At 41.7% G+C, this 25,682-nt stretch overlaps 1 protein-coding gene across 8 annotated transcripts in view; it reads left to right on the top strand.

Annotated features, from left to right (window-relative positions):
* The first annotated feature begins 731 nt into the window (after window positions 1-731).
* atp11c (ATPase phospholipid transporting 11C (ATP11C blood group)) overlaps window positions 732-25,682 on the top strand; it is a 59,649-nt gene continuing 34,698 nt past the window's right edge. For all 8 annotated transcript variants that reach the window (XM_078169410.1, XM_078169407.1, XM_078169409.1 and 5 more), the window contains exons 1-2: window positions 732-1,293; window positions 24,873-24,992. In XM_078169410.1, coding sequence (XP_078025536.1) covers window positions 1,267-1,293; window positions 24,873-24,992 — 147 coding nt within the window. In that variant the 5' untranslated portion in view covers window positions 732-1,266. The remainder of the gene's footprint in view (window positions 1,294-24,872; window positions 24,993-25,682) is intronic.

Raw genomic sequence — 25,682 nt, forward strand, 5'->3', positions numbered from 1 at the left:
ATAAACAGAAGCTCCTTGGTTCACAACTCTCTTTCCATTTAAAAAAATGAATTTAACTCAGTGTTGAACTGCTTTGGTCTTATGAGCAACAAAAAGTAACACCTTTTTTGAATATTACAAACAAATATTTGATGAAACCCCTGATGTGAAATGAACTGCCTTTTTTTTCCTAATCCCCATTCTTATTTTATGTGTTCATCTTTCATTGCAGTTTGTTTCAGCTTTAATGTATTGTTGTGTTCGTTTTATACCTGACGTTTTTTATACATTGTGTTGTTGAATAAAGTTGTTAAAAAACTCTCTAAACTCTCTTTCCATGTTTTTTTTTTTGTTATGGAATTTAACTCAATGTTGAACTGCTTTGGTCTTATGGACAACAAAAAAGTAATACATTTTTAGAATATTACAAAAATATTTGATGAAACCCCTTTTTTTGTTTTGTTCTGTTTTATTTTTGTTTTTCTAATCTCCATTCTTACGTTATCTATTATTTATTAGTGTGTTGTTTAATAAAGTTGTGTAAAAAAAATAAATAAAAATATTAAATACATGAATAAATGTTTTGTAAAAATGTCTGTGTTTTATTTTGTATTATTACTGTTAAAAACTGATTTAAAAAACCCATCAATCAATCTACGGAGCATACAGGAAAAAGGGAAAGCTTGTAGTTCGCAGTTGGACCACATTACCCATGGTTCCCTGCGAGCGAAACTCACCGCACCTTCCCCGGGTGGAGCTTGAGAACGTGGGAACGTTTGTGGGTTGCTGCTGCTGGGTTGCTGGAGTGAAAATTGTTTGACAGCGAGGTGAGGCGACCTGTGCTCGGGGGATATCGAAACGAGAAGTTAGTTTCCAGCGTGTCTCCGGCAGTTTGCGAGTCACCGGCGAGGCGGACTCGGGAGCCACAAATGATTCGCACGAGTCTCAGCAACAGGGCACAGAGCGACATGTCAGGGACTGTTTCAGCCTTCAGCGAAGGGAAGCGCGACTAGTACACCGCAACGCGGAAAATATCCAGGCGGAGAGAATGCGAATGGTGCGAAGATACCGAAATCAAACAAAATGGAAACGATGTAGCGTCGCTGCGGCATTTCATATAGCTAGAACTAACGTTAGAGTAGAGAATAGATAGCTAAAGGAGCTAGCAGGTTAACTAACATACATGTAAAGTTATTCCCCGGAGAAGCTGAAGCAGAGCCCGGAGGCGTCTGTTGAACCAGAAGAGTTCATCGGTGTTCCCAAATCAAAGAAGATAAACCGGAGAAGATGCTACGGAGAAGATTGAACCGACTGGTATGTGCGCCCTGGCATCACCACACACACACACACCACAGACACACATTGTTAGCTTATGACATCCTGCTGCTCCTGCTAGCGTTTTAACTGCAGTGATTCTGCCCTTAAAGAATGTAAGCTGGCATTCCCACCCATTTCCTTCCGACGTTTTCTCTGGAAATCCAAGAGAAGATCACAACAAACTGTTACTTCACCCTGACTGGGAACAGCTGCTGTCCCACTTCATTGCTCTTGTTAGCTAACTGCTAGGTAAGTTCTCCTCCAGCCAGGAAGTCACGACAGATGCAAGTTGGTGTTAGCTACACCCAGAGTCATTAAACTACACTCTGAGGTCACACACTTTGATTGTTGTCTCACATCACTCACATTCTCACAAACCCTGTCACCAAATGTACAGTGAGCCTCCCCTGTTTATGTAAAGCAGCCTTAAAGCTCTATTAGGAGAGCATCTACCTGCCTCCAGAGAGCTGGGCTGCTTTTCCTCTGGGGTCCCAAAAAGCTAAAAATAAGGCACTCTATTTAAAGGCACAAAGACCTGCATCAAAAGATACGTCTCTGCCCAGCATCAGAGGAAACAATTAGCTGACTAATGGATTAATGGATGACAGAAAATCAATCTGCAGCAAATTTGATAATCAGTTTAACTGTTTGACCAAGTCTTGCCTCTTTAATTTGAGCATCTGCTGCTTTCTAGTCTTTTCTTTTTTAGTATATCTTTGGATTTAGACCACTGTTCAGATACTGATAATAATCAATATTCAGTCCGTCTTTCATGGGTGGGTCATGAGACACTGAGCCCCCGGACACAGACATGCAAAAGGCCCCACTGCCTCTCCTACAGGAGCAAGACACACAGGCTTTTTGCTGGTCTTGCCTCTTTTTGTTGTTGTGATGTTGCGTCTCTTTGTAGTTGTCAGCATCTTTTTGTGGTTTTGTGTCTCATGCCTCAATTTTGTGCGTCCTCGTGGTTGTTTTGTGTTTCTTTGTCATCATTATTGTCATTTTGTGTCTATTAATTATATGTTTGTGTCTTTATTTGATCGTTTTGTTTCTTTTTCTAGTGGTTGTGTGTCATTTTCTAATCGTTTTGTGTCTCTTTGCAGTTCCTTTGCATCTATTTGTTGTCATTTTGCGTCTCTTTAAAGTCATTTTGTGCGTCCTTGTGGTTGTTTTGTGATTCTTTGTTATCGCTTGTGTCATTTTGTGTCTATTAGTGGTATATTTGTGTCTTCTTTTGGTCGTTTTGTTTCCTTTTTTTTAGTGGATTTGTGTCATTTTCTTATCGTTTTGTGTCTCTTTGCAGTTCCGTTGCACCTGTTTGTAGTCATTTTGTCTCTCTTTGTTGTATTTTTGTTCATCCTTGTGGTTGTTTTGTGTTTCTTTGTTATCATTAGTGTCATTTTGTGTCTATTAGTGGTATATTTGTGTCTTTTTTGGTCGTTTTGTTTCTCTTTGCAGTTCCTTTGCATCTGTTTGTAGTCATTTTGTGTCTCTTTAAAGTCATTTTGTGTCTATTAGTGGTATATTAGTGCCTTTTTTTGGGCGTTTTGTTTCTTTGTGGTAGTTTTGTGTCATTTTCTAATTGTTATGTGTCTGTTTGCAGTTCCTTTTGCATCTGTTTGTAGTCATTCTGTGTCTCTTTATAGTCATTTTGTGTCTCTGTGGTAATCTTGTGCGTCCTTTACTTGTTTAATGTTACTTTGCTATCGTTTGTGTCATTTTGTGTCTACTAGTGCTATATTTGCATCTTTTTTTTGGTTTTGTTTCTCTTTGTAGGTGTTCTGTGTCATTTTCTAATTGTTTTGTGTCTCTCAGCTGTTCCTTCACATATGTTTGTAGTCATCTTGTGTCTCTTTTGGTTATTTTGTGTCTCTTTGTGGTCACTATGTGTCTCTTTGTTGTGTCTTTGCATCTGTTTGTAGTCATTTTGTGCCTCTTTGGGGTATATTTGTATCTCTTTTGTGGTTTTGTGTCTCTTTGTGGTAATTTTGTGTGTCCTTGTAGTTGTTTTGGGATTCTTTGTCATCATTAGTGTCATTGTGTGTCTATTAGTGGTATATTTGTGTCTTTTTTGGTCGTTTTGTTTCTCTTAATAGGAGTTCTGTGTCATTTTCTAAATGTTGTGTCTCTTTGCAGTTCCTTTGTATCTGTTTGTAGTCATTTTGTGCCTCTTTTGGGTATATTTTTATCCCTTTTGGTTGCTTTGTGTCTCTTTGTAGTCGTTATGTGTCCCCTTGTAGCTTCTTTGCATCTCTTTACGGCCATTTTGAGTCACTTCCTGGTCGATTCGTGTTAATTTTAGTGACATGTTGCAGGTGGAGCCCCTGACACTTTGGGCCCCTGGGCCTGTGCCCAAGAGGTCCATTAAATAATTCATCCATGCCTCCTTTGGATGCATGATGGTTCTCTCTCTAAATGCACTACAGTCCCTCTACGCTCTAATGTTGCTTTGCATCCAGCCGCTGGATTTGTTCAATAGAAGAAGTTGGTATTTTGCCAGCGTGAACTGCTTTGACATCATATTTCACGATTGGTCAATTTAATGCTTACCCTTTTAAAGTTCATCCATTGGTTTCATGGCCCTTCTCATACATTAATCAGCCATGAGTGGGCTAGTTGAAAGTGGAGTAACTATCCGCAAGGCCAGGTTTATAAATGCTAAACTGCCTTTACTGCCTCTTTATCATCCTCTTATGCACCAGTAACCTGTTGTCACCAGTGGGTTGAATCCCCCACAGGCTATGTGAGCAGTATAGATACCGACAGCGAATAAGGGGAAGCAATATAATAATTATAGTGCCTGACCCTCGTTCTGGCCTCTCTCTAAGTGTTGCCAGGTCAGCTGATTTTCCTCCTTCTGGAGAGGATTGCTGCTGTAATTTCTCTCCAGTGTGAGCTGTAAATAATATTTTGTGCGGGGCAGCCAGCCACACTGTCATTGATGCACACACTGCCGTTATCTGAGGCTCTGGCTCTCTGCCTCCTGATTCACACCACCCTCCCCTTGCCCACGGGGGGTACATGTGCATCATGAAGAGGGAGAGGAGGGGGGGAAAGTGTGATTGCTCCTACCAAAAGGCGCTGAGGAGGCTCCATGTGTCTCACTTGACTCTCCCACTATGATGCACTGTGCCACTAAACCCTGAGTGTGTCTTTGGAAAATCATTAAAGATGGCTGTGGGAGCGAGTGGGGCTGGGCTTTTCATCAAGGGGGAAGCTCCAGAGGTTGTAATGCTCTGACAGGAATGCAAAATCACACAGTCGCCTTTGATGTTCGCTCAAGCCCTTGAAGGCAGCAGTATGATCTGTGAGAGGTGGAGCCTGGCGGAAATGTGATAGTATTCATTGTGGGAGCCCCTGCCTTGACTGCATGGAGAACGGCTCCGACACATGAAAACACCGTCACCCAGGCAGCACCTCAGTATCTTCTTTTTGCACCATGGTAACCAGAAGGCCTCCTCCTACTCTCTAGCTTGGTTGAAATCACACGTGTGAAGTTCCAGCTTCATGTTTTGACTCTAATGTAGTGCTGTAGCAAATACTCCCTCTGCTCAGTAATAAAGTACACTGAAGCTCGACTGGTGTTCTTACCCTGTGCACAAAGGCAGGAAGTGGTCGCGTTATCACGAACAGAATTACTCTGAGTTTGGATTATACAATAATAGAATTTAGTGCTGAAACAATCAGTCATTTAATCGCCTAACATAAGGCAGAATCAGTAGGGTTTGCCTAAAAAATTATGTTTAGACTCCCTCTAATCAGAGTGTGTGGCGATATCTGTATCTGCAGAGACCCTGCACTTTTCATTGTGCTGTTTGGGACATTTCTGCGTGTCAACCTTTGGGCAGTGGTGTGTAGCCTTCGGTTAATAACAGTGTTCAGTGTGAGGGTGTGACAGCAGGACTCTGTGGCCCTGTTCAGACCTGGTATTAACATGTGTCCTTGGTGAGCTGATGACAAGTTAACAACTTAATATAAAGGTGTGACTGCACCCAAGACACACTGTGGTGGACGCATTGAGACCCGATCACTCAGACCACATTCAGAGCTGGACAGGGCTGCATAATGCTACACTCTTTTAGCAGTGCGTATTCAAATGCGTCCTAGGCCACACTGAAGGACCACCTACTCAACTGACATTCTCTGTGTAAGCGGAAGCATGCACACATTTTGTACTCATTAAAGTGCATTAACAGGCCACAACAAGCAGGCAAAATGGGTTTTCACTGAATGGACTACACACGAAACACGCTGTCTGATTTCCATTTGGGTCAAAGAGTCAGTGTAATGGAAACTAGAAGCTTCATATTGCAACTAGGCAACATATGCTTCCAGCAGCCACTCATTTGGTCTGTGGAAACAGAAATGATATACATTTTATTTGCATATAAAGCGGGGGAGTGAGATTTCGATCACAAGTAGGTCACTCAAGATGCATGTGGAGATGCATTCTAATGCCAGGTGTGAGCTGACAGACACAGAGCTGTACACTTCTGATTGGATCATCCAAGACGCATGTTAATGCCAGGTCCGAGCAGGGCTAATTAAAACATGGTGGACAAGGTGCCAGATCATAAGCATGCGTCCAATTCCTACTGATTCTGCCTTTAGATTTTAGTATCAGTTAATCACTGTACTTTTGAAGGAAAAGATGCTAAACATTATTTACTTCCAGCTTCACGACTGTGGGGATTTACTGCTTTTTTTTTCATCTTACATGATAGTAAACTGACTTTATTTTTAGACACTTTAAACTGAGAAAATAATTGGCAGATTAATTGACGATGAACGCAATCAGCCCTAGGAAATAATAATGAAACCCTTATATGACTGATAAGTTAAAGAAATATACAGTTAACTGGACTGTTTCACATTTCTAATTTACATTTCCTGTATGAAGCATAAGGTGTTGCACAGTCTGTTTTAATTTAGCACCATACACTTAGACGTAGCATTGCAGTTTCAGTCAGCCTCTTGGGGCACAAGCTGTAGAACGCCTCAATATCGTAATGTCTTTTGTCTCAGTACTGTGTTAAAATACAATTTGAAATGTACCCTAACCAAAGGATGGTTAAGAGAGTCTGGCCTACATCTTTTCCCCTGTGGTTCAGGGTTTTGTTCATAAACACTCAAGTGATGACATGACATTTACACAGTTTATTTTCACAACAGAACAGCCACCTTTAATGCTATGGGAGTCATTCTCTTTCTTGTGGCCTGATGTAGCTTTAAAGGACACCTTTTAAAGGGGGGGATCTTATCCAGAGGAGGAGGAGAGGGTTTCATCATGTAACTTTCCATCATGTAAATTTAGTTGTGTTTTATATCCTGTGTAGTGGAGTCTCAGGGAGCAGCACCACTCAGGTCCTTCCCTCTCTCAGTAGGGCTTCCCCTTCACCCCTCTGCCCTCCTCTCCAGCTCTCTTCAGTCTATCCATCCTGCTGCAGGCTGAAGCACTGAGTCCAGCAAGTCTTCAGATCTGTGTGTACTTCACTGTGACCCAAGCACTAGTAAACAGACCCTTACCTGGCAGGAGATGCTGTTATTTGTGAGGGGTTTGAAGGATTGCATGTAAAATGCCTCTGGAAGCCCCAGGGCTCTGTAAACCTGTTTCTTAGGTCAATCGCAGGTTTGTGATTTACACACAAACCTGCACGCGTGCACGAACTTAAGTGCAGAAAAATGTCCACACACTCAGACCACACACACACCTGCACATTAAGGGGATTTTGTGCTAACGTAAACACACAAGGTTGAATGTTTTTTTCAGCGACTTTATCTGGTATCACTCCTCCCAGGGGAAGCTAATGTTTTGTTCAGCAGTAAAAAGAGGATGTTTTTGTACCTGCTGCTGTACAATACATTACTTCCATCTGACCTGCAGCTGTTGGGGCAATGAGTCTAATTTCAAGCATTATAAGCACTTTGCAATGTCAGATGCACCTGATGCTGTTTTAGTTACTGTATCGGGGTTTGTGCAGTGCTTCAGGATGCTCCAAATTGATTTTTTTATATTGCATTCTGGTCAGTGGTGTTTTTATATGCTCACGTCAGCTCGTAGCACCTGTTGGAAACGTATTAAAGGCTTTTTTATTAACCAGTGAGATACAAGAGTCCTCGAACAGAGTCGTCACTCCTGGGTGAGCAGTTAGGTTAAGAGTGCCATCCCAAGGCCACAGTCCATTCAAGGCATGTAGGACCATTTGATTTATCTGCTCTGTTTGATTAGAAGAGATGCGTATTGATTAGAGCCGTGCTCAGTTTTGCCGCCATTAGTCTTGCGCCGTGAATTGGCTTGCGAACAGAATTGCTTACTCTGATTTCTTTCTCTTCCTTCCTCCCTCCATCTGGTCTCCTACACTCTGCCCAGTAATGGAAACCCAGCCAAAGGAGCTCATCTGCAACACACAGCAGGATAATAAATATATTTAGTGTGGGGAGGGAGGCAGTGTGAAGGAATAAACGGCCCGGCTGTGGGATAGCGGGCTGATGAAATATAGTGGGGGAGAACGGAAAGCTCTGCGTGACTCAAACCCAAGAAACTCGAGTGAAACCAGGGGGGTGGACCTGTAGCCTCTTTGCACCTCTCCATCTCTTTCTCCACCTAATGGACAGCCTCTTTCAGGTTTCTTGTAGTGGTTCACATCGGAGTGGGCGGGTCAGGTTGGATACAAGGGGACCACGGATGGCTTTTTGTGGCAATTTTCCACTTCCTTTTAAAAGCTAGGTTCAATTCTCAGTTTGTACCTCTAAATAATTCAGGTCGCTTCATTTATTTTGAATTCTCCTCACATCGCTCCTCCTTTTCCTGACCCGCATGTCCTCACCAGGCTAGCGGCACTCAAAATGCATCCTCGTCATCCATATATGTATAAAGGCTCATCCAGAGATTTTCTGTGCCATGCTCCAGCTCTAGCATTACCCAGAGAGCATTCGCAGTGAGATGTGAAGAGAATGCTGAGATGTGTGGGGGGATGTGTTTTTTTTTTTTTTGGTCTGTGTCTATGTCTCACTCTCTGTGTCTGAGCACGGAGGGAGGAGGAGAGACGGCAGCATCTGTGATGTTTTCGTCATCCCTTTTTTTTTTTAATTGTCACCTGAAATGATAGGGTGCTCGCTGACACGGAGAACAGGAACAGCAAAGTCCATGTGAGGATTTAACGAGCAATGTAAGACACATATGAACGTGCCCCCCTCCCACACACGTTCACATGAACACCTAGGCTAAGCAACAGCCTACAATGATTATCTCCACCACAAAACTCCCAGCTCGGCAGGCGGTGCAGCTCAGTCACAGGGAGAAAAATGAGTCTTTTTTTAATGCGGTCACAGTTCAGTAGGAGGAAACGCTCGGTGAGAAAACCCAACCCCAAATCAACCATGCCCTCTGAGCAGCAGAAGGAAGGAGCCACATTGATTTTTGTCATTAGACCCGCTGCCCTTGTATGCAATGTCTAAGGATAATTAATTGAATAGCAATTACATCCAGTGTAGCCCGGTACATTATTAAAGATAATGTCAGGGCTGTAGCTGAGATGGAGATTTTTTAAAGCTTGTCAGCAGCATTACGATATACTGTAAATGCCTTTTTGTTGGTAGTGCATGGCTTTCTGCCAGATGTGGCGGGGCCTCTGTGTTGTGCAGTTTAGTTAAGTTACCACCCGTACACTACACAGAAAAAACAGCTGGATCGGGCACCTTCATCTAAGTAGCTGAATCTGGTGATTTGTCGCACACACGCACACAAAAACAGAACCTAGAGCATATGTGCACTTGGCTGGAAAAACCATACTCCATTTATGGCTTCACTACTTTAAATTCTCTTTAATTATAGATTAAAGTGTGACTAGGCTACTGCTTGAAATGTGCTCACTTCGCTCGGTCTTAAAGCACAAAGCGTGGAGGGTTTCTCCATAACAAGCCTATTCACTTTAGTCATTCTCCCCAGGATTTACTGAGCTAACGTGTCTAGAGGATGGCAGCTATGGGGACAAAGTTCAAGCTGGAGAAGGTGGAGTAACATATAATCTCCAGAGCAAAACCAAAGCCTCAGTAAATGAATGCTTTTAAGACTATAAACCAGTTAAAATATAACTCGACTACTGAAAACTTGTTCCAAGGTTTGTTTTGTGAGGTGTAGGCTACGTTCTTGTTTTCTATTTGGTCTTTGTAAGGTTCTATTTTGAGGAAGAGCGTGCCTCAGATACATGAATAACCACAGACCTCTGTCAGCAGAGTGTGACTTCCTTACATGTTTCCTGTGGTAACATCTAGAGCTGTTTTTTGTTCCTTTTTTTCTTTATCATCTTCTCTGGTATCAAACAGCAGCTGAGGTGGAGTGTCCACAGTGCTCACAGGTCTCCTGCCAATGATTTGGATAGTTTGTATTCACATTGTGCACAAACTTTCATCTCATGGCCGCCTGTTATCTCGTCACTTGAAGGGACAGTTCACCCAAATATCAAAAATACATGTTTTTCCTCTTATGTGTAGTGCTATTTGTCAATCTATACTGTTTTGATGTGTGTTGGAAGTAGAAGTAGATGGCACTCGGCTTGTGGTGCTTAAAGTGACAACAAAAAGAAATAGCAGCAATGTCTCTTTCTGGAAATCATGACGCGGTTACCCAAGATAATCCACAGAGCTTGTTTTAAGCAATTTCATGTAGCATGTTTTCTTGTTTTCATGTTTACATTTACATGTTTTCTTTCTACTGTACTACACCCACCAACTGAAATCACTGTGTCACTGTGCAGAAGGAAGTGTGCATCCACCCATTAAATAGCACCCGCGGTGGCTGAGCTATAATATTAGCTAGCTCAGGGGTGCTAGGTGAGCTAGCAGGAGATGCATGCTTCCTTCTGCATGGTGATATGATTGGCAGGTGTAGTTTCTAAATGAACCTGCTTACAACAAGGTCTGTGGATTATCTCGTAAAGACACATTGCTGTTGAGTTGTTCAAAATTTTTTTTTGCATTTTAATCGGGATTTATACTCATGCAGCAGACCCTACGCATGTCGCCTACGACGTTGTGAGCATTTTTACTTCTGCGGTGGGTTGTCTGTGTCACTCTGCAGGTACACCAGTCGGCGGCGTGGTTTCTGTGAAGTGCTGTAAAGTTTAGTTGATTCAAAACAAATTGAAAACACATCAAACATGGCTTAATAGAGACAATTTCAAACACAAGTACACAAATGAGCTTCACTGTAACTCGCAAGATTCACAGACAAATACTTGTCACTATCTGGACACATTTTCCCTTCAAATACAACATGCTAATGTTATTAGCACAAGCCTATGGCATTTTACATTGTATAAATTAGCCCAGCAGCTAGTGGACATTTCCTCTACTCATATAAAACCAGGGACAACAGCAACATTTAACAAAGGTAACGGTACATAATTCGTCTCCATTACAACTCACAAGATTGACTGACAAAATAACTGTCTTATACTAAACACGTTTTCCAAACAAATATAACATGCTAATGTTATTAGCACAAGCCTATGGCATTTTACATTGTATAAATTACCCTACTGATGAGCGGAGATGTCCTCTACTCATTTGAAGCCAGGATAAATACCAAAGTATAAATCCCAGAAGGGTAAATTACACACAAGACACAAAATGCTATGTTTGTGGGGGCTTTATTGTTTCTTATCTCTGAAGTTAAAGTAAATGAAAGCTTTCTTTCCACTGAGGGAAATGGTTTCAGCTTACAAAAATAGGAGGTCTGCATTGCTGCAACGTGTAGTTACATTTCTGGGGAGGTGCATGTCACCCTACGGCGTAGGTTACGAAGAAGTATAAATTCCGCATTAAGCATCACAAGCCGAGTCCCATCTAGTTCCATTATATTTGAGAGGCAGAAATCTCTACGGCCGATCTCTATTCTCAGCAACTCACACCCAAACAATCTAGACTGATAAATAGCACTACAGGTAAGACAAATTTTTTTTTTTTTGATTTTTGGGTGAACTGTCCCTTTAATGTTCGTAGTAATTAGATGTTAGACATTACAAAAGTTGTCAGCAGACCATGGGCATTGCAAAACCAGTCAGCACAGTATCTGTCTGTGGCTTTTTGAGGCAACTGAATGATTGAGGAAGCAGCTCCCAGTACGAGGTCTGGATGAGTTTCCCCTCCTCCCCATTGTCGAGGGACACGGTGTAATGTAGGCCAGTACCAGCCCATGGTACAGTACGCTCTGTGTCTTGTACAGCTGCGGGGATGCTAGTAGAACAATGAGCCTTTGCCTATCCACAACAGCTCCTTAGGATCAGCCCTCAGTTCAAGTTGGACTATTATTACTCTGTGGGGGCCATTCATCACTGTGCAAACAGCGGACAGGGGAGAGAGTAGCCTCTGATATGGACTCTGTAGACTATGCCATAGGCCAAGTGTTGGTGGATCCATGATGGAGGTAACACCTGTTCTAGCTTCACTATGATCTGCTTTTTCTTGATTTGGCAGCCTCAAAATATGGATACGCTCTGTAGCCAACCAACCCAGAAAAAAAAGGTACTAATGATGATGTACACCCACCTGTTAGTGATGTTTCTGAGATAAATACAGGGAAGTCTGGAGCTGGAAAATCAAAATGTCTTATCCAAATCTTAAGAAGCAGTATAATTAATGTTATGAAAAGTTAAACACTATTTTCTAATGAGACAATTAGGACTGCACAATTTGCAAAAAAAAAATCTTGATTAATTTGACAGATATTTCAGTAGAAATGGTAATTTCTACATTTCATATTCACTGAAAAAACATAAAAATGATGATGAGTGGTTTTTGCAGGGGTCTACACCAAACAAGGATGTACCCTTACAGCTGGAATACAATTTGTAGGCCTCTGTAGCACCCAATGCTTCATTTATGATGGTGTGTTGTGACACATTTTACTCTTATCAAAAAAATTGCAGCTCCGAGATTTGATATTGTGCTTGGTGGTTTTGCTATTTGGCTAATATTTTGATTAAGTGTGCACCCCGAGAGACAATATGGTCTTACTGTATGAGGTAAGCTGCTTAAATTATACTAAATAAATAAGTAAAGATGTATCTGTTACACTTATATCAAACACGGGATCTTTGTGCTGAAATTAGACAAATTAGCACTTGTGAAATGGCTTTATTAAGAGCTTGTTTGTTGCAGCTGGAAACAAAACAACGAGGTGAATACTTCTTAAAGTCATTGAAGTGACAAACTTTTCAAATTCTGTTTTGATGTTAATGTGTCTATATTTTCTTCAAATGATAATGTAGCCTCTGTAAATTCTCCGCAGCCCCGGCAATGAGCGCTCGGATGTGTAATCAAAACTGAGAGAGTTACAATTAGTGAGACAGAGTGAGCATGCTGGAAGAGGACAGGCAAGTGGGCTGACAAGAAAGAGCGAGTGAAAGAGGGGCGAGTGCCAGATAGAGTACCGCAGTGACTAACGGCATTGACTCAACGCGCGCATCTTTCCCCTCGCGTTCAAACATTTATCACTCAGCTCTATTCAGCCTGTCATAATAGCAACTTTATGTTGCGGTTAGGCTGTTTTTACTGTTGTCATCAACATTTCTTGCAACGGTTCACTGGAGGTTGGGCACTTGCTCCGGCATTATTCATTCCATTACTCTCAGGATATCATTCGATGTTTAGGCCCAGATTTACTCTCATGTCATAGATCCTCTCCTGGGACTTTCCCTCTCATGGTTTCTGCTGTGTTTGGCGAGAGGAGAAGCTGCTAATATGTACTGCATTAACAGGCAGATAAGGTTGACCTGTGATGAATCCACTTAAGCCGAGAGCAACATCATAAAATCTGATAGGAGCGATAAGATGCATCTGAAGCAGATGTTGTTAAGTAGTTGAATATGATAAAGCACTGAGCCACCCACACTCTTCAGCCCACTCTTCTCATGCACTTGGCACAACTCAATGAGGTATTAGACTGTGCTTGGTTCATTCTGCGCAGAGAATTACACGAAATGGATACTGAGGTCAAACGGGAACACAGACTTAACAACGAATCTGTCGTTCTCAGTGTAGCGCCGAGTGTTATTAGTACACGTGCAGGACATAAAGAAGTACAAGCACAGGTCCCCAGTGCGCTCTCTTCTTCACACAGCTCCCTCACACCTCATTAAATGTGTTTAAGTAGATTTTCTCAGTGGATTTTTTTGAAGCTTAATGGCACAGCTCCTGCATTCTGCACTGAAGGAGCTTGTGTGTTTTTCTCGCCTGTGCCAGAGATGCAAAAAAACACATGAGCGGACAAGCTTTAACCCACTGTATTCTTTTGGGCTTGCTTTTTTTAAAATTTCAATTTGCTTCAGCACTTTTGTAAGAATAAGTTACCGCATCGATTTTATTTGACCTCGAAATCTATTCATGTCGGGGTGAATAACACTCTCTGTGCTGATGTCCCACCTGCTGTCACTGGCCTTTTCCCTTCTGCGCATCCTGGTAGCATCTTTATTTGCCTGTTTGCTTAGAGATGCTTGTCAGTTTAACTTGTTTGACACCAAATACTCCTCGTCTGGAGATACACATGTATGCTGCTGGAGACACGCTTTAGTTAAACCTTGACACCGAACTTAACAACTAAAGATGCAAGCATTAGACACTTGCTGTCTGGAGCAGCCCTGACAGACAGAAGCACTTAGATAACAGCAGTTGTTGGGAAGGGCTGTGCAATATATCAGTGCTACATCAATATTTTGATATGAGAGTAGATAGATTGTGGGTATCGTAATACCATAAGTGTTGTCTGTTACTGGTTTTAAAGGCTGCATTACAGTAAAGTGATGTCACTTTCTGAAATTACCAGACTGTTCTAGCTGTTGTATTAATGGCGTCTACCCACTTAGTCATTATATCCACTTAACTGATGACCGTTTATCAAAAAATATATTAAAAAAATGTATAAAAAATACATGAAATATAAAAATATTGTCTAATATTAAATAACAATAATAATAATAATGATAATAATAAATCTTATCTATGTTTTCTGAAAGCACCAATAGTCTAACAGTATTGTCACAATATACAAAATGTTGCATTTTATTGTGCCTTCCATGCCGATAGTGTATTGTGGTTGTATAATGAAACTGTATATTTTGTAATAACATTTTAGGTCTACATGTAAAAACCCAACTAGGGACAAGAGTTGAAAACTAGCAATAGCTATAAACTCTCTGTGCAACACATCAGTCCCATTCTCTGTATTAGAACTACATATGTTCAATCGCATCGTCCCTATTAAATAAAAAAAAAAGAAAGAATTACAGCAGGTTGTCCCTCACACTGTCACATACTTTGGATTTGATTGTGTGATTGTTAGAGCAGAAACAATTATTAGATAAATCAATTATACGAACAGCAAATCATTTGGTTATTATTTTGATAATTGATACATCGTTGGAGTAATTTTTAAAGCAAATATGCCAGACATATGTTGATATGTGTGGGAATCTCAAAATTCGCATCAGTTGTGATACACAGTGCTAAGATGCAAATATAAAACAATTATTGATGCATCATGATGGAGCACGTTTACATAACGTGCAATATGATTTCTCATGCTGGTTGTGTTCCCAAAATATTTTAGTTTAGTTTGCAAATAGTGTGTTTCATGACAGTTGAATTTCTGTCCTCCGAGCTTATCCCTTTGGTCACTGTCACTTTGTCCCTTTACCTGTCTACCTCCCAAACTGTTTGCACTTCTGCATGTACATATTTATTTGTCGTTATGCATATACATTTTACATTCTGTGTATTCATTGCACTACTGATCTTTTTTTCATACTTTGTAATATTTTATCCCTTATTTTAACTTGCACTACTTTATATCTAATATTCTCTTTTTCACTTCAATCTTTAATAAATCAGTTTTTGTGACGTTGACATGTCAGTTACAAGAGCATAAGAAAATAATTAAATAACTGAAAAATAATGAGAGCTAATGAAACAAAAACTGTTTGGGTGAATACACATTTTTATAGCCTTATGGATTAGTGATCAATTGATTAGTATTCCAGTCTTTTTGAGTCTTGTATAGAGTCAATATTTCCCATTTTCATTCTAGTTGTGCTTCTTCTAGTCTCAGTATGTGTCAATTACTTAACTAAAAAGATTTCTTCCACAATTGTTAGCCACTGGTCCTTCATTGATGGTGTTCCTAGTGATAGCTTTCTTACTTGCTACTAGCTATATTTCGATCAAATATCTATCACTAGCAATAACATTTTCCCCCCAAAATTTACATGGATAAAAGCACCAAACAACTGTTAGGAACCTCATATCCTAGTATGTGCTGAAGCTCTTTACATTCCATTTCCCAAAATACAGTTATTTTCGGACATTTTCTGTACTTGTGTGATTTTATTGATATTATTCTTTATTTCTCTTTCTTATACGTATCTAAATTTCATACCTGGAGGGAGTCTGAGACCAAAGTTTTTCAATGGCAGTGACTGCTCTTGTAATCGTTGTACATTTGACAATAAAAGACTTTGAACTTTTGCTCAGGTCTCTTTTCCCTTTAACTTAATAGAAACAAGAATGCTTCCATGTGCCAGCTTTTAAACCAGGGGGTGCTGGACGGATTGTATCCATTTGCGGTTGCTCACACTCAGCCTTTCTCACCACAACTCAGGAATTAGCAGAGCTAAGAGCGTAAACAGGATGCATGTGTTTTCCTCAGTTAACTTTCCCACTTTAATTGGTTTAGTTGTGAGGGATGCACAGCCCTGTATTGCAAAAGTGTTGTAGGGGATCATAATATTAAAAGTGGAGTTTTAAATTTATGATTATTAACTTTTCTGCCTCGAGACAGTCTTTCAAGAATAATTTGTGCCCCCACCTCCAATGGAATTGCTTTTCTGAGCATATATCACTGTTGTTAGACTTTTCATAGACTAAACAAATAATGGATTAATCAATAAAACAAGCTGCAGGTTAATTAATAATGAAAACAACTGTTAGTTGAAGCCCTAGCTCAGGGGTGGCCAACCCGCGGCTCGCGAGCCGCATGCGGCTCTTTGCCTATCAGTGTGCGACGCTTCGATCCATTAATTAAAACCATCGGCGTGAGGCTCTTCCGTCATAAAAAAATCAATTTATTGTTATGAGTGCGTATGGCCTTTTAAGAAATGTAACAGGCTTAAGTGGAGCGAGTGAGAGAGAGGAGTGCGCACGGGCTGGTGAGAGGGTGTGGAGTTCGGGAGGAATGCAGGACTGCAGCGCGGTGGCGATATCGTGCAACAAAAATTGTCAGGGAAGAAATGGGTGTCTTTGTGTGTGTGGAGAGAGTATGACAGAGGGAGAGACTGTGTGTGGATGTGTGTGGAGTAGTGTTGCACGGTATACTGGTACCAACGGTAGACCGCAGCAGGCTGCTACTTTAACACCACAGTAGGCTACATGACATGGTGCCACTACTGTGGGATAAGTTCAAAGTCCAATCAAAGGAGGGTGAGTGTCCATGCACTGGCCAATAACAGCCAAAGTGCTCCGCGGCGCAAGATAACCTGAACAGCCGAGCTGTGGCGGCACACAGGTATGTGACGTGTCAGAGGAGAAACGAGCCGTTCACATTACTCTTTGTGGCAGGTAACGGTCCACAAACCTCACCGCACTTTAGGGACTGTTCTTTACTTATGAAGGGACTTGTCAGGGGAGGAGGGTGGCTGGTTGATTCTTACTTTATTTATTTTGATCCCCACTATGTTCATCACTGACTGATGCTGTTTTTGAAGTATGAATAAGTCAATAAGTAATTTATTCCATTGAAATATCATTGATGTATTATAGAAAAGTGATTTATCTTTTTATAAATGACAAAAGGCACATCTGCCTCATTTTTGCTGTGGTATCGTGATACTACTCAGAACCGTGATACTTTCACTGGTATCGTGCCGTGGGTCCCAATTTTGGTACTGTGACAACACTAATCTGGAGAGACTGTGGATGTGTGTGGAGAGAGTGGGAGAGGGAGAGACTGTGGGTGTGGAGGGGGGAAGGAGAAAGACAGTATGAGAGGGAGAGACTGTGTTTGTGTGTATCTCTATTCATGGTTATTCATTTGTGTGTGAGATAAATAAATCTGGCTTTGAAAATTGGAAATGTATGGATTTTGATTTTATGTCATTTTGTGTTTGTGTGAGAGAGGGAGTGCGTTTGTAAGCACATGTTTATGATGTGGCTCTTTGTACTACCACGGTAATTTTTGTGGCTCTTGGTCTCTGACTGGTTGGCCACCCCTGCCCTAGCTTATATGGCATTGGCTCAACTTCCACAATGCCTTTATTGCCCATAGTGAAGTTAACAGAGATTATATTTGACAGGGTGGATGCACTGTGGCTATTTACATTACACGTTACACATCCTACTGAGGTTATAGGTGCTGACAGGTTTTCCAGCTGAGATGAAGAGATGACGATGCAGCTGAATCCATCAGTCCAGGAATAAATATTACCATTTTCAAACGTTTCCTTTTTTTTTTAGACTTTAGACTAGTTTATCCACATTGTTTACATATATAGAGGAATTATAATGCACACCACAGTCTACAGCACAAATTATAATGTAAAAAGTTTAAAAAGAGATTTTACTGCGACTGTTGTGATGGATTGTGTTACAGTGTAAATGTCTTTGTACTTTTCTGGTTACTCACTGTGTTCAGCAAACAGCGTGGAGATTGTGACAAAGCAAGATAGTCACTGAATAGTGAGACGGTGTGACAGGACGCAGTGTCATCAGACCCGAGTCATCGTTGGCACTTTGGCAGAAGCTGAATGCACTCTTATATATACCACCACCACCACCACCACCGCTCTTAGTGAAGCACCTTTCCCCTCTGTCCCATCCTGTGCTGGTGTCACAATCTTCGCATAATTCAGTTTAGAGCATTACTTGATGTTAAGTTTCAGACTTACTCAATCCTCTAATGCACCATTTATTTCTGAGTGAGCAACGTCTCAGCTCAATCGAGCATTGGATGTTTGCGTTATTGATCTCCATTCGTAGCTGATGCTTTTTCATCAAGGGTGAATCTGCTGCTAGCCGTTGACATACTGGCGCTTGACTCTTGGTCACTTTTTGCTTTACTTGCTAACATCGTTGGCATCCAATGGCTGCGTTGACCTTTGACGATGAGGTATAGATAATGAAATCACTTCTATTTTTTCCTTACATTAGCATTTCCTGTTTGGCCTTTAGCTCACTATTTTTGAGATGAGCATTACGATCACGTAACTGCTCAAAAATGAAGTGGGCCGCACGGTCTGACCCTCATTATATTTTACAGTGAATTCGCCACTAAATCAATGGCCATTCAATAGTTCTTTCTTATCTTTAGGACCCCAGGGCACGGACCGCTTCCTCATTTTATGCAGAGTCTCATTTTCAGCATGAGTTATGTGTGTGTGTAGGTGCCAACATTTCTTTTTCAGAATCATCTCCGAGGCTCGCAGCTGGCTTATGTAGGTTTTTGCAGCGTTTCTGTGGTGTTTGTTTATCAGAAAGGCCTGCGACCTTGAAACTGCGCATAAGCGTGCCCCTTGTGCATAATCAGTCCTAAAGAGATGGGCACAGGTGAGAGATTGGCATTAGTGGAAGCCAGCCAATGAATACTGTTGACCGTCTGACCTGTTACCCTGACGCTACAAGCCAGAGCCCTTTGCAGGGCCTTTTAAGGCTAATTTGTTTTGTAAATTGTTCCTTACTTGCATTTTGTATTTTGCGTGCGCAGCCCTTTGTACATGATTGCTTTTTCCGCATCTACATCGTCTCCTAATGTTATGTTAGCTGATCGTTCTGTTGCATATCTGTAATGCTGCAAGTACATTTGTAGATGGCATTTTTTCAGAGAACACAGAGGAAGGATAACTGCCAGAAACTCTGCATCTGATTCAAATAAATGAACAAAGTAGTCCGTGAGGGTGTCCTTGGCTTACTGTTCCTCCTGGGGGCTGGTTGTTGTTTGATAAAGCAAACCTGGATGTGCTTGTGTCCTTGGATGCCGTTGTACTTCCTTTTCTCTCACACGTTTTTTTTCTCCCTCCTCCCACTCTCCCCCTTCATCCTCTGGCAGCCCAGTCCGTCCGGTCCTGCTGAAGGAGTGTCAGTGTGTGCCGAGCGGGTAGGGGATGGTAGATTTGACAACCATACTGAGGTGTGAACATGGCAGCTCATGCATAAGGGAGCATTATGTAAGGCTGTTGGCTCCCTTCTCTAGTCTGGACTGGGGAGACGATGGGAAATATTTCGGAATTAAGACAAGGAGTTTTTCTTTATTTTGTGTTATCTGACCGTTAATGAGAAGCAAATTATTGCATAAACTGAAGTTACGCAGGCCATGTTTGTCCCTGCATGCATAAATTTAGGCTTCCAAGTGTTTGAGGCTATTCTTTGATCTAACCTCTTGTCGGCAACAGACTTTGGGCAGCTCGCTGTCCAGGTGGCCGTAATTCACACGTTTCCTGGCACTCGTCCAGGATCAGATGTTCATGGTAATGTGTCCCCTCTACCCACATGTTGCTGGCCTTTGTATTAGATGAAGCAGATCATCGGCTTGCATAACCTTAATAATTTACAGGCACAGTATTAGCTGCACAACTTGTGCTTGAGCTAAAAGTGCAACTGCATTGAAGAACTGGTTTGAAGTGTTTTCACTTATAATGTTGTTGAGTTTCGTGGGAGAAATACATGGATAGTGTGGGACATGCACAAGCTTGTTTTTCAGGTGCTGATTTTGACTGTTAGTTTATTACTTTATTCAAGTTTGATCAACCATACACTCATACAGCCACCATCTAAAATAATGCTTTTAATGTAGAAAATCAAAAAAAAAATTTTTTTTGAATATATTATAAAAATCAGGTATTTGTGACACAGTTGGAATACCCATGAATATTTTTTAAATACCGAAATTTTTGTTCTTACTTATTGATTTAGGTACTTGCTCACCTCACCCATTTCTACAGGTGCATAGAGCATGAAATGTTTTTTTCCCCCCACATTTTATTGGGATAGATTTATTTTGGAAATTGTCAGTGCTACAGAGGGATTATACATATAAATATTGAACACATTCATGATGCGTGTATGAACTTGCTCATGGGGGAAAACCAAAAATCTTGGTCACCTCGCTGTGACTGGGACACTTCACTTGAAGGCATGTCCCATTTAAAACGTGAAGCTGAAACAAGGGGAAAACTGGAAAACAAGTTGACGTTACAGGATTGCACTTTGCAAGATGCAGCATGTTTGTGGGTAGACAAGCTTGTTAAAAAATGATTTGTACAGGTTTATTGTCTGTCTCTCTCCACCAGTTCACATAACGTAGAAATGAGTGTAAGAGAGGGAGAGTGAGAAAACCTAAATCACAGTTAGGGGTGTAATGAGACTTCGATCTGAATTGATATATCAATTCAGTGATCAGTGCTCCAGTATTATCAATGCAAAGTGAAAACATCGATACATAATATCATCTTTAGGATATGTTTTTATTTTGAAATTCCAAGGGTACATCTTTGTCACCAGTTCCATCCAAGCACACCTCCTTCCTAGCGCCAGCACTCTTGCCCATGAACTGAATGTTCATTTCACTACCATAAGCAGTCTTCAATGCAGTTTCTATGAATTTGGCAGTACATCCAACCAGCCTCATAACCGCAGACCATGTGTAACCACACCAGCTCAGGACCCCCACATCCGGCATCTTCACCTGCAAGATCATCTTAGACCAGCTACCTGGACAGCTGATAGAGTAATTGGTTCGCACAATCGATGAATTTCTGCGCAAACTTTCAGAAACCGTCTCAGGAAAGCTCTTCTGTCTTGAGATGACAGCAGTTGGTCATCGTAACGCACTCGTGCGTTAGTGTGGCTGGTTGGATGTACTGCCAAATGAATGGAAAGACATTGAAGATGCTTATGGTAGTGAAATGGATATTCAATTCACAGGCAACGGCACTGGTGGACATTTCTGCAGTCAGCATGCCAATGGCACCTGCCATATCTGTGCCATTTTGCTGTTGTGATCAAACTGCACATTTTTAGAGCAGAACATTTTGTGACCATCCCAAGGCACACCTGTGTAGTAAGAAGTGCTCACATACACGGATGTTAACAAATTTGTGACCAAAATGTGACAGAAATTAATCTATTGAGTGCATCAAAAAAGTCTTTGATCTTTTATTTAAACCTGTAAAAAATGGGAGCAAAACCAATAATGTTACGTTTAAATTTTTGTGCAGTATCATGATTTGTGATTTACACCCCTAGTCACACTTCCTTATTAAATGAGTAACAACAGCAGGTAGAAATCAGTTCGGAGCTGAGGACATGTGTAGTCGAAAGTTCATGAACCACAGTGATAAAATCAGTGAAGTGTCACAGATAGGAAGCAGACAGACAGGCTGAACCTCAGACTATTAGTACCCATGTGACACATAAATAGAATAAATAGAAATAATAGATTTTTTTGGAGGATAAATGGAAAATATTGTCAGCAGTAATCATAAGTGCTATATCGTAGGCAACTGGACTTGCTTGAGTTTCTTAAAGACATTTCACTTCTTCTTCAGTTCTAATGGACCGGTGCAGAGTTGCAGGCTTTAAAACCTGTGTAGGTGTGAACCCTGTTGACGTCACCTGTGAGCTCTGAGTTTCAGAGTCAGTAAGGTCACATTTGAGTTGTTGACTCACCTGGCTGTGATGTGTTTCATTAGGATTGCCTATGATATATCACTTAAGATTACCATGACCTGGATGACTGAGAATCTTCACCAACATTGTCAGCAGTATAGTTTCCCAGAAGCACCTCAGATTTTCTAATATGACCTCAAGATTCCTTGAAAAGAGACATTTATCTGATGATACACATATACAGATACAGTAGATGTAATTTTATCCAATTTGGTACTCAACAGCTCATCATTGTAATATCTTCAGAATGATTATTGACTGATCAGTTAGTCTACCCTTGAAAGAGGTGGGAGAAGTCTTCATGCATGGTGAGATAAGGAACACGCTTGAGGATAAGAAAGAAGAGGAGGTAGAATCAAAGGGTGTAGTAGCTCTGGCTGATCCAGTATACTGGCTTTGTCGCTATCATGATCCTGCAGCCCTTGTGGCTGTCCACCCAAAGCCTCAGGATTCCTTGTGTGTGGGATGTCAGGAATAGAAATTGAGGCCATTGAGAGAACAGCATAGGCCAAGTTTTCTGGGCTGCTCTCTCTAGGACAGAAAAATGTCATGTGTGCCTGTGCGCAATTTGGATTCATTCAGGATCCCATTTAAAGCTGTAGCTGGTAACTTTTATAAAAAATAACTTCTTGTCGTATTTACAGAAACTCACTTTATCCACACAGCAGTATATGAGACAGAAAATCTGTGAATAAGAATCATGTTCCTCCGCCACCTTGTAGTGCTTGTAATAGTGTTTGCAAGAATCCCCAGCACTTGAATGAAAACAACCAATCAGAGCCGAGGAGTCTCTAAAGTAGCTGCCATTCATGTCAATCACAGCTTGTGAACTGCGGCCAAACTGGCAAACTAGGCACCGCTGATTAAATATGAATCATGATTCTCTCACAAGAGGGTTCCTGGCTTGAACCTAAGGTAGGGGCTTCCGGCCCCAGTCCATCGGTCATCGGAAGCTGTATGTATGTGACTCTACGTTGCCCGTACGTGTGAATGTGTCTGTAAATAGTTGTCCGCCTCTGTGTGTTAGACCTGTAATTTTCTATCGAACTGTCCAGGGTGCACCCCCGCTGGGATAGCTGTCACATGCAGGTGACAGGTGTCAGCTGGGATAGACTCCAGCCCCCCGCAGCCATCAACAGGACAAGCGGTTATGGACGATGAATGACTGAAGGATGAATTTTAGTGTACTGTTTAGCTGTAAAATGAGAAAGTTTGTGACCTGGCCACCAAGTAGAAAACAGTCAAACCCGAACAAAGCACCACCCTCTCATTTGACAGCTAAACAGTGCACTGAAATATGTGTCTGAAAACATTTTAGGTAAGAAATAGGCAATGCAGTAACAAAATCTTGATTTGTTTTTGATCAGTGCTGCCTAGTTTGGCAGTTTGACTGCAGTTCATGAGCAGTGATTGACATGATTGACAGCTGCGTTAGACTTCTCAGCTCTGGTTGGTTGTTTTCATTCACGTGCAGTGGATTCTAGCAAATGCCATTAGAAGCACTACGAGGAGGAGGATTTTTTCTTTTGTTACAGATTATCTGTCTCATTTACAACCGTGTGGGTCACCAACAGTAGCTTTAATGACGATAAATCTTAATTGTAGTGATGCATGCACTAATATGATACACTGGATCTGTATTGCTTTTCCCCTATTAAACAGCATTGTTCAGACATGACTGCTCCACATGAAATCCCGTTTCTTAGCCACTGTTGTTATAAACTTTTAGCAGTGCTTGGAACAATAAGAGCTTACAAGCCTAAAAATAATGTTAATGTATGAATTTCTGCACTTACAGTTATGAAGCGAGTGCTGTTGCAGCCCCAGGTTACTCCACACACAGGAGAATGAACCCAATCAGCTCCGTGCAGTGCGGCACACTGATTTTAAATTCAAAAAGAAAAAGGTCCTACCTGACACTTTCCGTCTTGGGTCATCATTTATACTGTTTTTTGTGACATTTACGCAAGGAAAGCTTTCTTAAAGTAAAGCTAAGACAACAATCTGCCCTCCCTTCCTTCCTCTGTGATTCATCCTACCTGCCTTTTATGGAAGAGGAATGCCCTGGCCACCTCATGTTGAGGGGAGTCCAGCGTGTCTCTGGCTCCTGACCCGCGTCCTGGAGTCTGTCCTCTGTTAGACATTTGGCTAATGTTTGCATGCACACTTTTTTGTGTGTGTGCACATATCACCCTGCCATCTGCAGCACGACAAGGTGGCTCAACCCATAAATCTGAGCGCAGCATTTTTTCTCCCGGCTGCCCGCATTTATGACTCGTCTATCATTGATGAGTGACCACCTGGGAGAGGAGGAATTAAGTTATAGTCCTCACACAATCACCATTTTGGCCCAGTGATCCTTGTCATACTTTTCTTTGTCCCCTCTCGGAGTTATTGGCTCGTGCTCAACAGTTGAGTGCTTTTCAAGTCTTTATAATTTTCTGCACCACTGTAGAAATTCTAATCTCTTAATTCTTGACCTGTGGGTGGAATTTAGGCCCCATCAGACTGTAAGATGTTTTATGGCCACAACAAATCCTGTGTGATCATTGTGGATTTGCTGCACCTAAAATAACAATGCACTATAAAACAAGTCTTTTGTTTTCATTGATTTATTCTACATCCCCCTTGCTGTAGTTAGTGGGTCTAATTCTGGCTTACGCTCAAGTAATTCTTGTTTCTTGTATGATAAGCATTTTGTATTTGTTTAGATGTAACCGGCTGGTTCAAGTTCTAATCTCTGTTTTAAGTGAAGAGACGTACTGAGAATTACTAACATGTCCACTCTTTGCTTTCTCTTTTTATCTTTATCTCTTCCCATCCCCCCCCCCCCCCCCCCCCCCCCTTTCCACTGCTCCGTCCTCCAGCTCGGTGGTGATGAAAGAAGAGTGGACAGTAGGACTATCTATGTTGGTCATCGGTCATCTTCCACCAATGAGGCTTTCATCCCACCCAAGTTCTGTGATAACAGGATTGTGTCCTCCAAGGTACAAAGCACACTCACACACACATGCCAGGGCTCCAGTCTGGCCATACACCAAGATAAAATTCATATACCTCTGTTTGTTTCCCAGCTCCTCTGCGGATTGTGTTTCACCTGCCTTTTGGCATTTTTCTCCTCTTATCTAACACTTGGAATTAACTCCTGAACAGTCCTGAGCATTCCTGTGTCTTCTTCTCTTTCTTCCTCCTCCCACTGCCTCTCCACGCGCTTGTCTTCGCTCCCAACGGAAGGCGATTATTTGTCTGTCAGGGGAGCACTAGCTGTGGCAGTGAAATACATGGCTGCTATTAATGTACTGGCAGGGTGGGCAATTTGGTCGTTTCCCCCTGGGCTCTGATAGACCACACTTACCCCCCCCCCCCCCCCTCACCTAAATCACACCTCTCAGTACTGTGTCAGCGTCATGGTTCAGACAGGTGCTGGCTGCTTTGCTTATTGATATGAAGGGTGAAAGTGATGAGGAGGAGGAAGCAATGTGAGTGTTAAGACGGCAGTGGGATTTATAGTGGTGCAGAGGGTCCCAGTGAGGATGGGCCAATCAATTGGCTCCTGCCAGTATGTCAGGGTAAACAGCCTTTAATTACCCCGGCTGTAGTGTTTATGCTCCTCCATGCCTCTGCTCTCCATCATCCTGTTGCTTTTGCACTCCGCAATGTCCAATCTCCGCCTCTCC

The sequence above is a fragment of the Epinephelus lanceolatus genome, chromosome 7 (assembly GCF_041903045.1).
Source record: "Epinephelus lanceolatus isolate andai-2023 chromosome 7, ASM4190304v1, whole genome shotgun sequence".
Lineage (NCBI taxonomy): Eukaryota > Metazoa > Chordata > Actinopteri > Perciformes > Serranidae > Epinephelus > Epinephelus lanceolatus.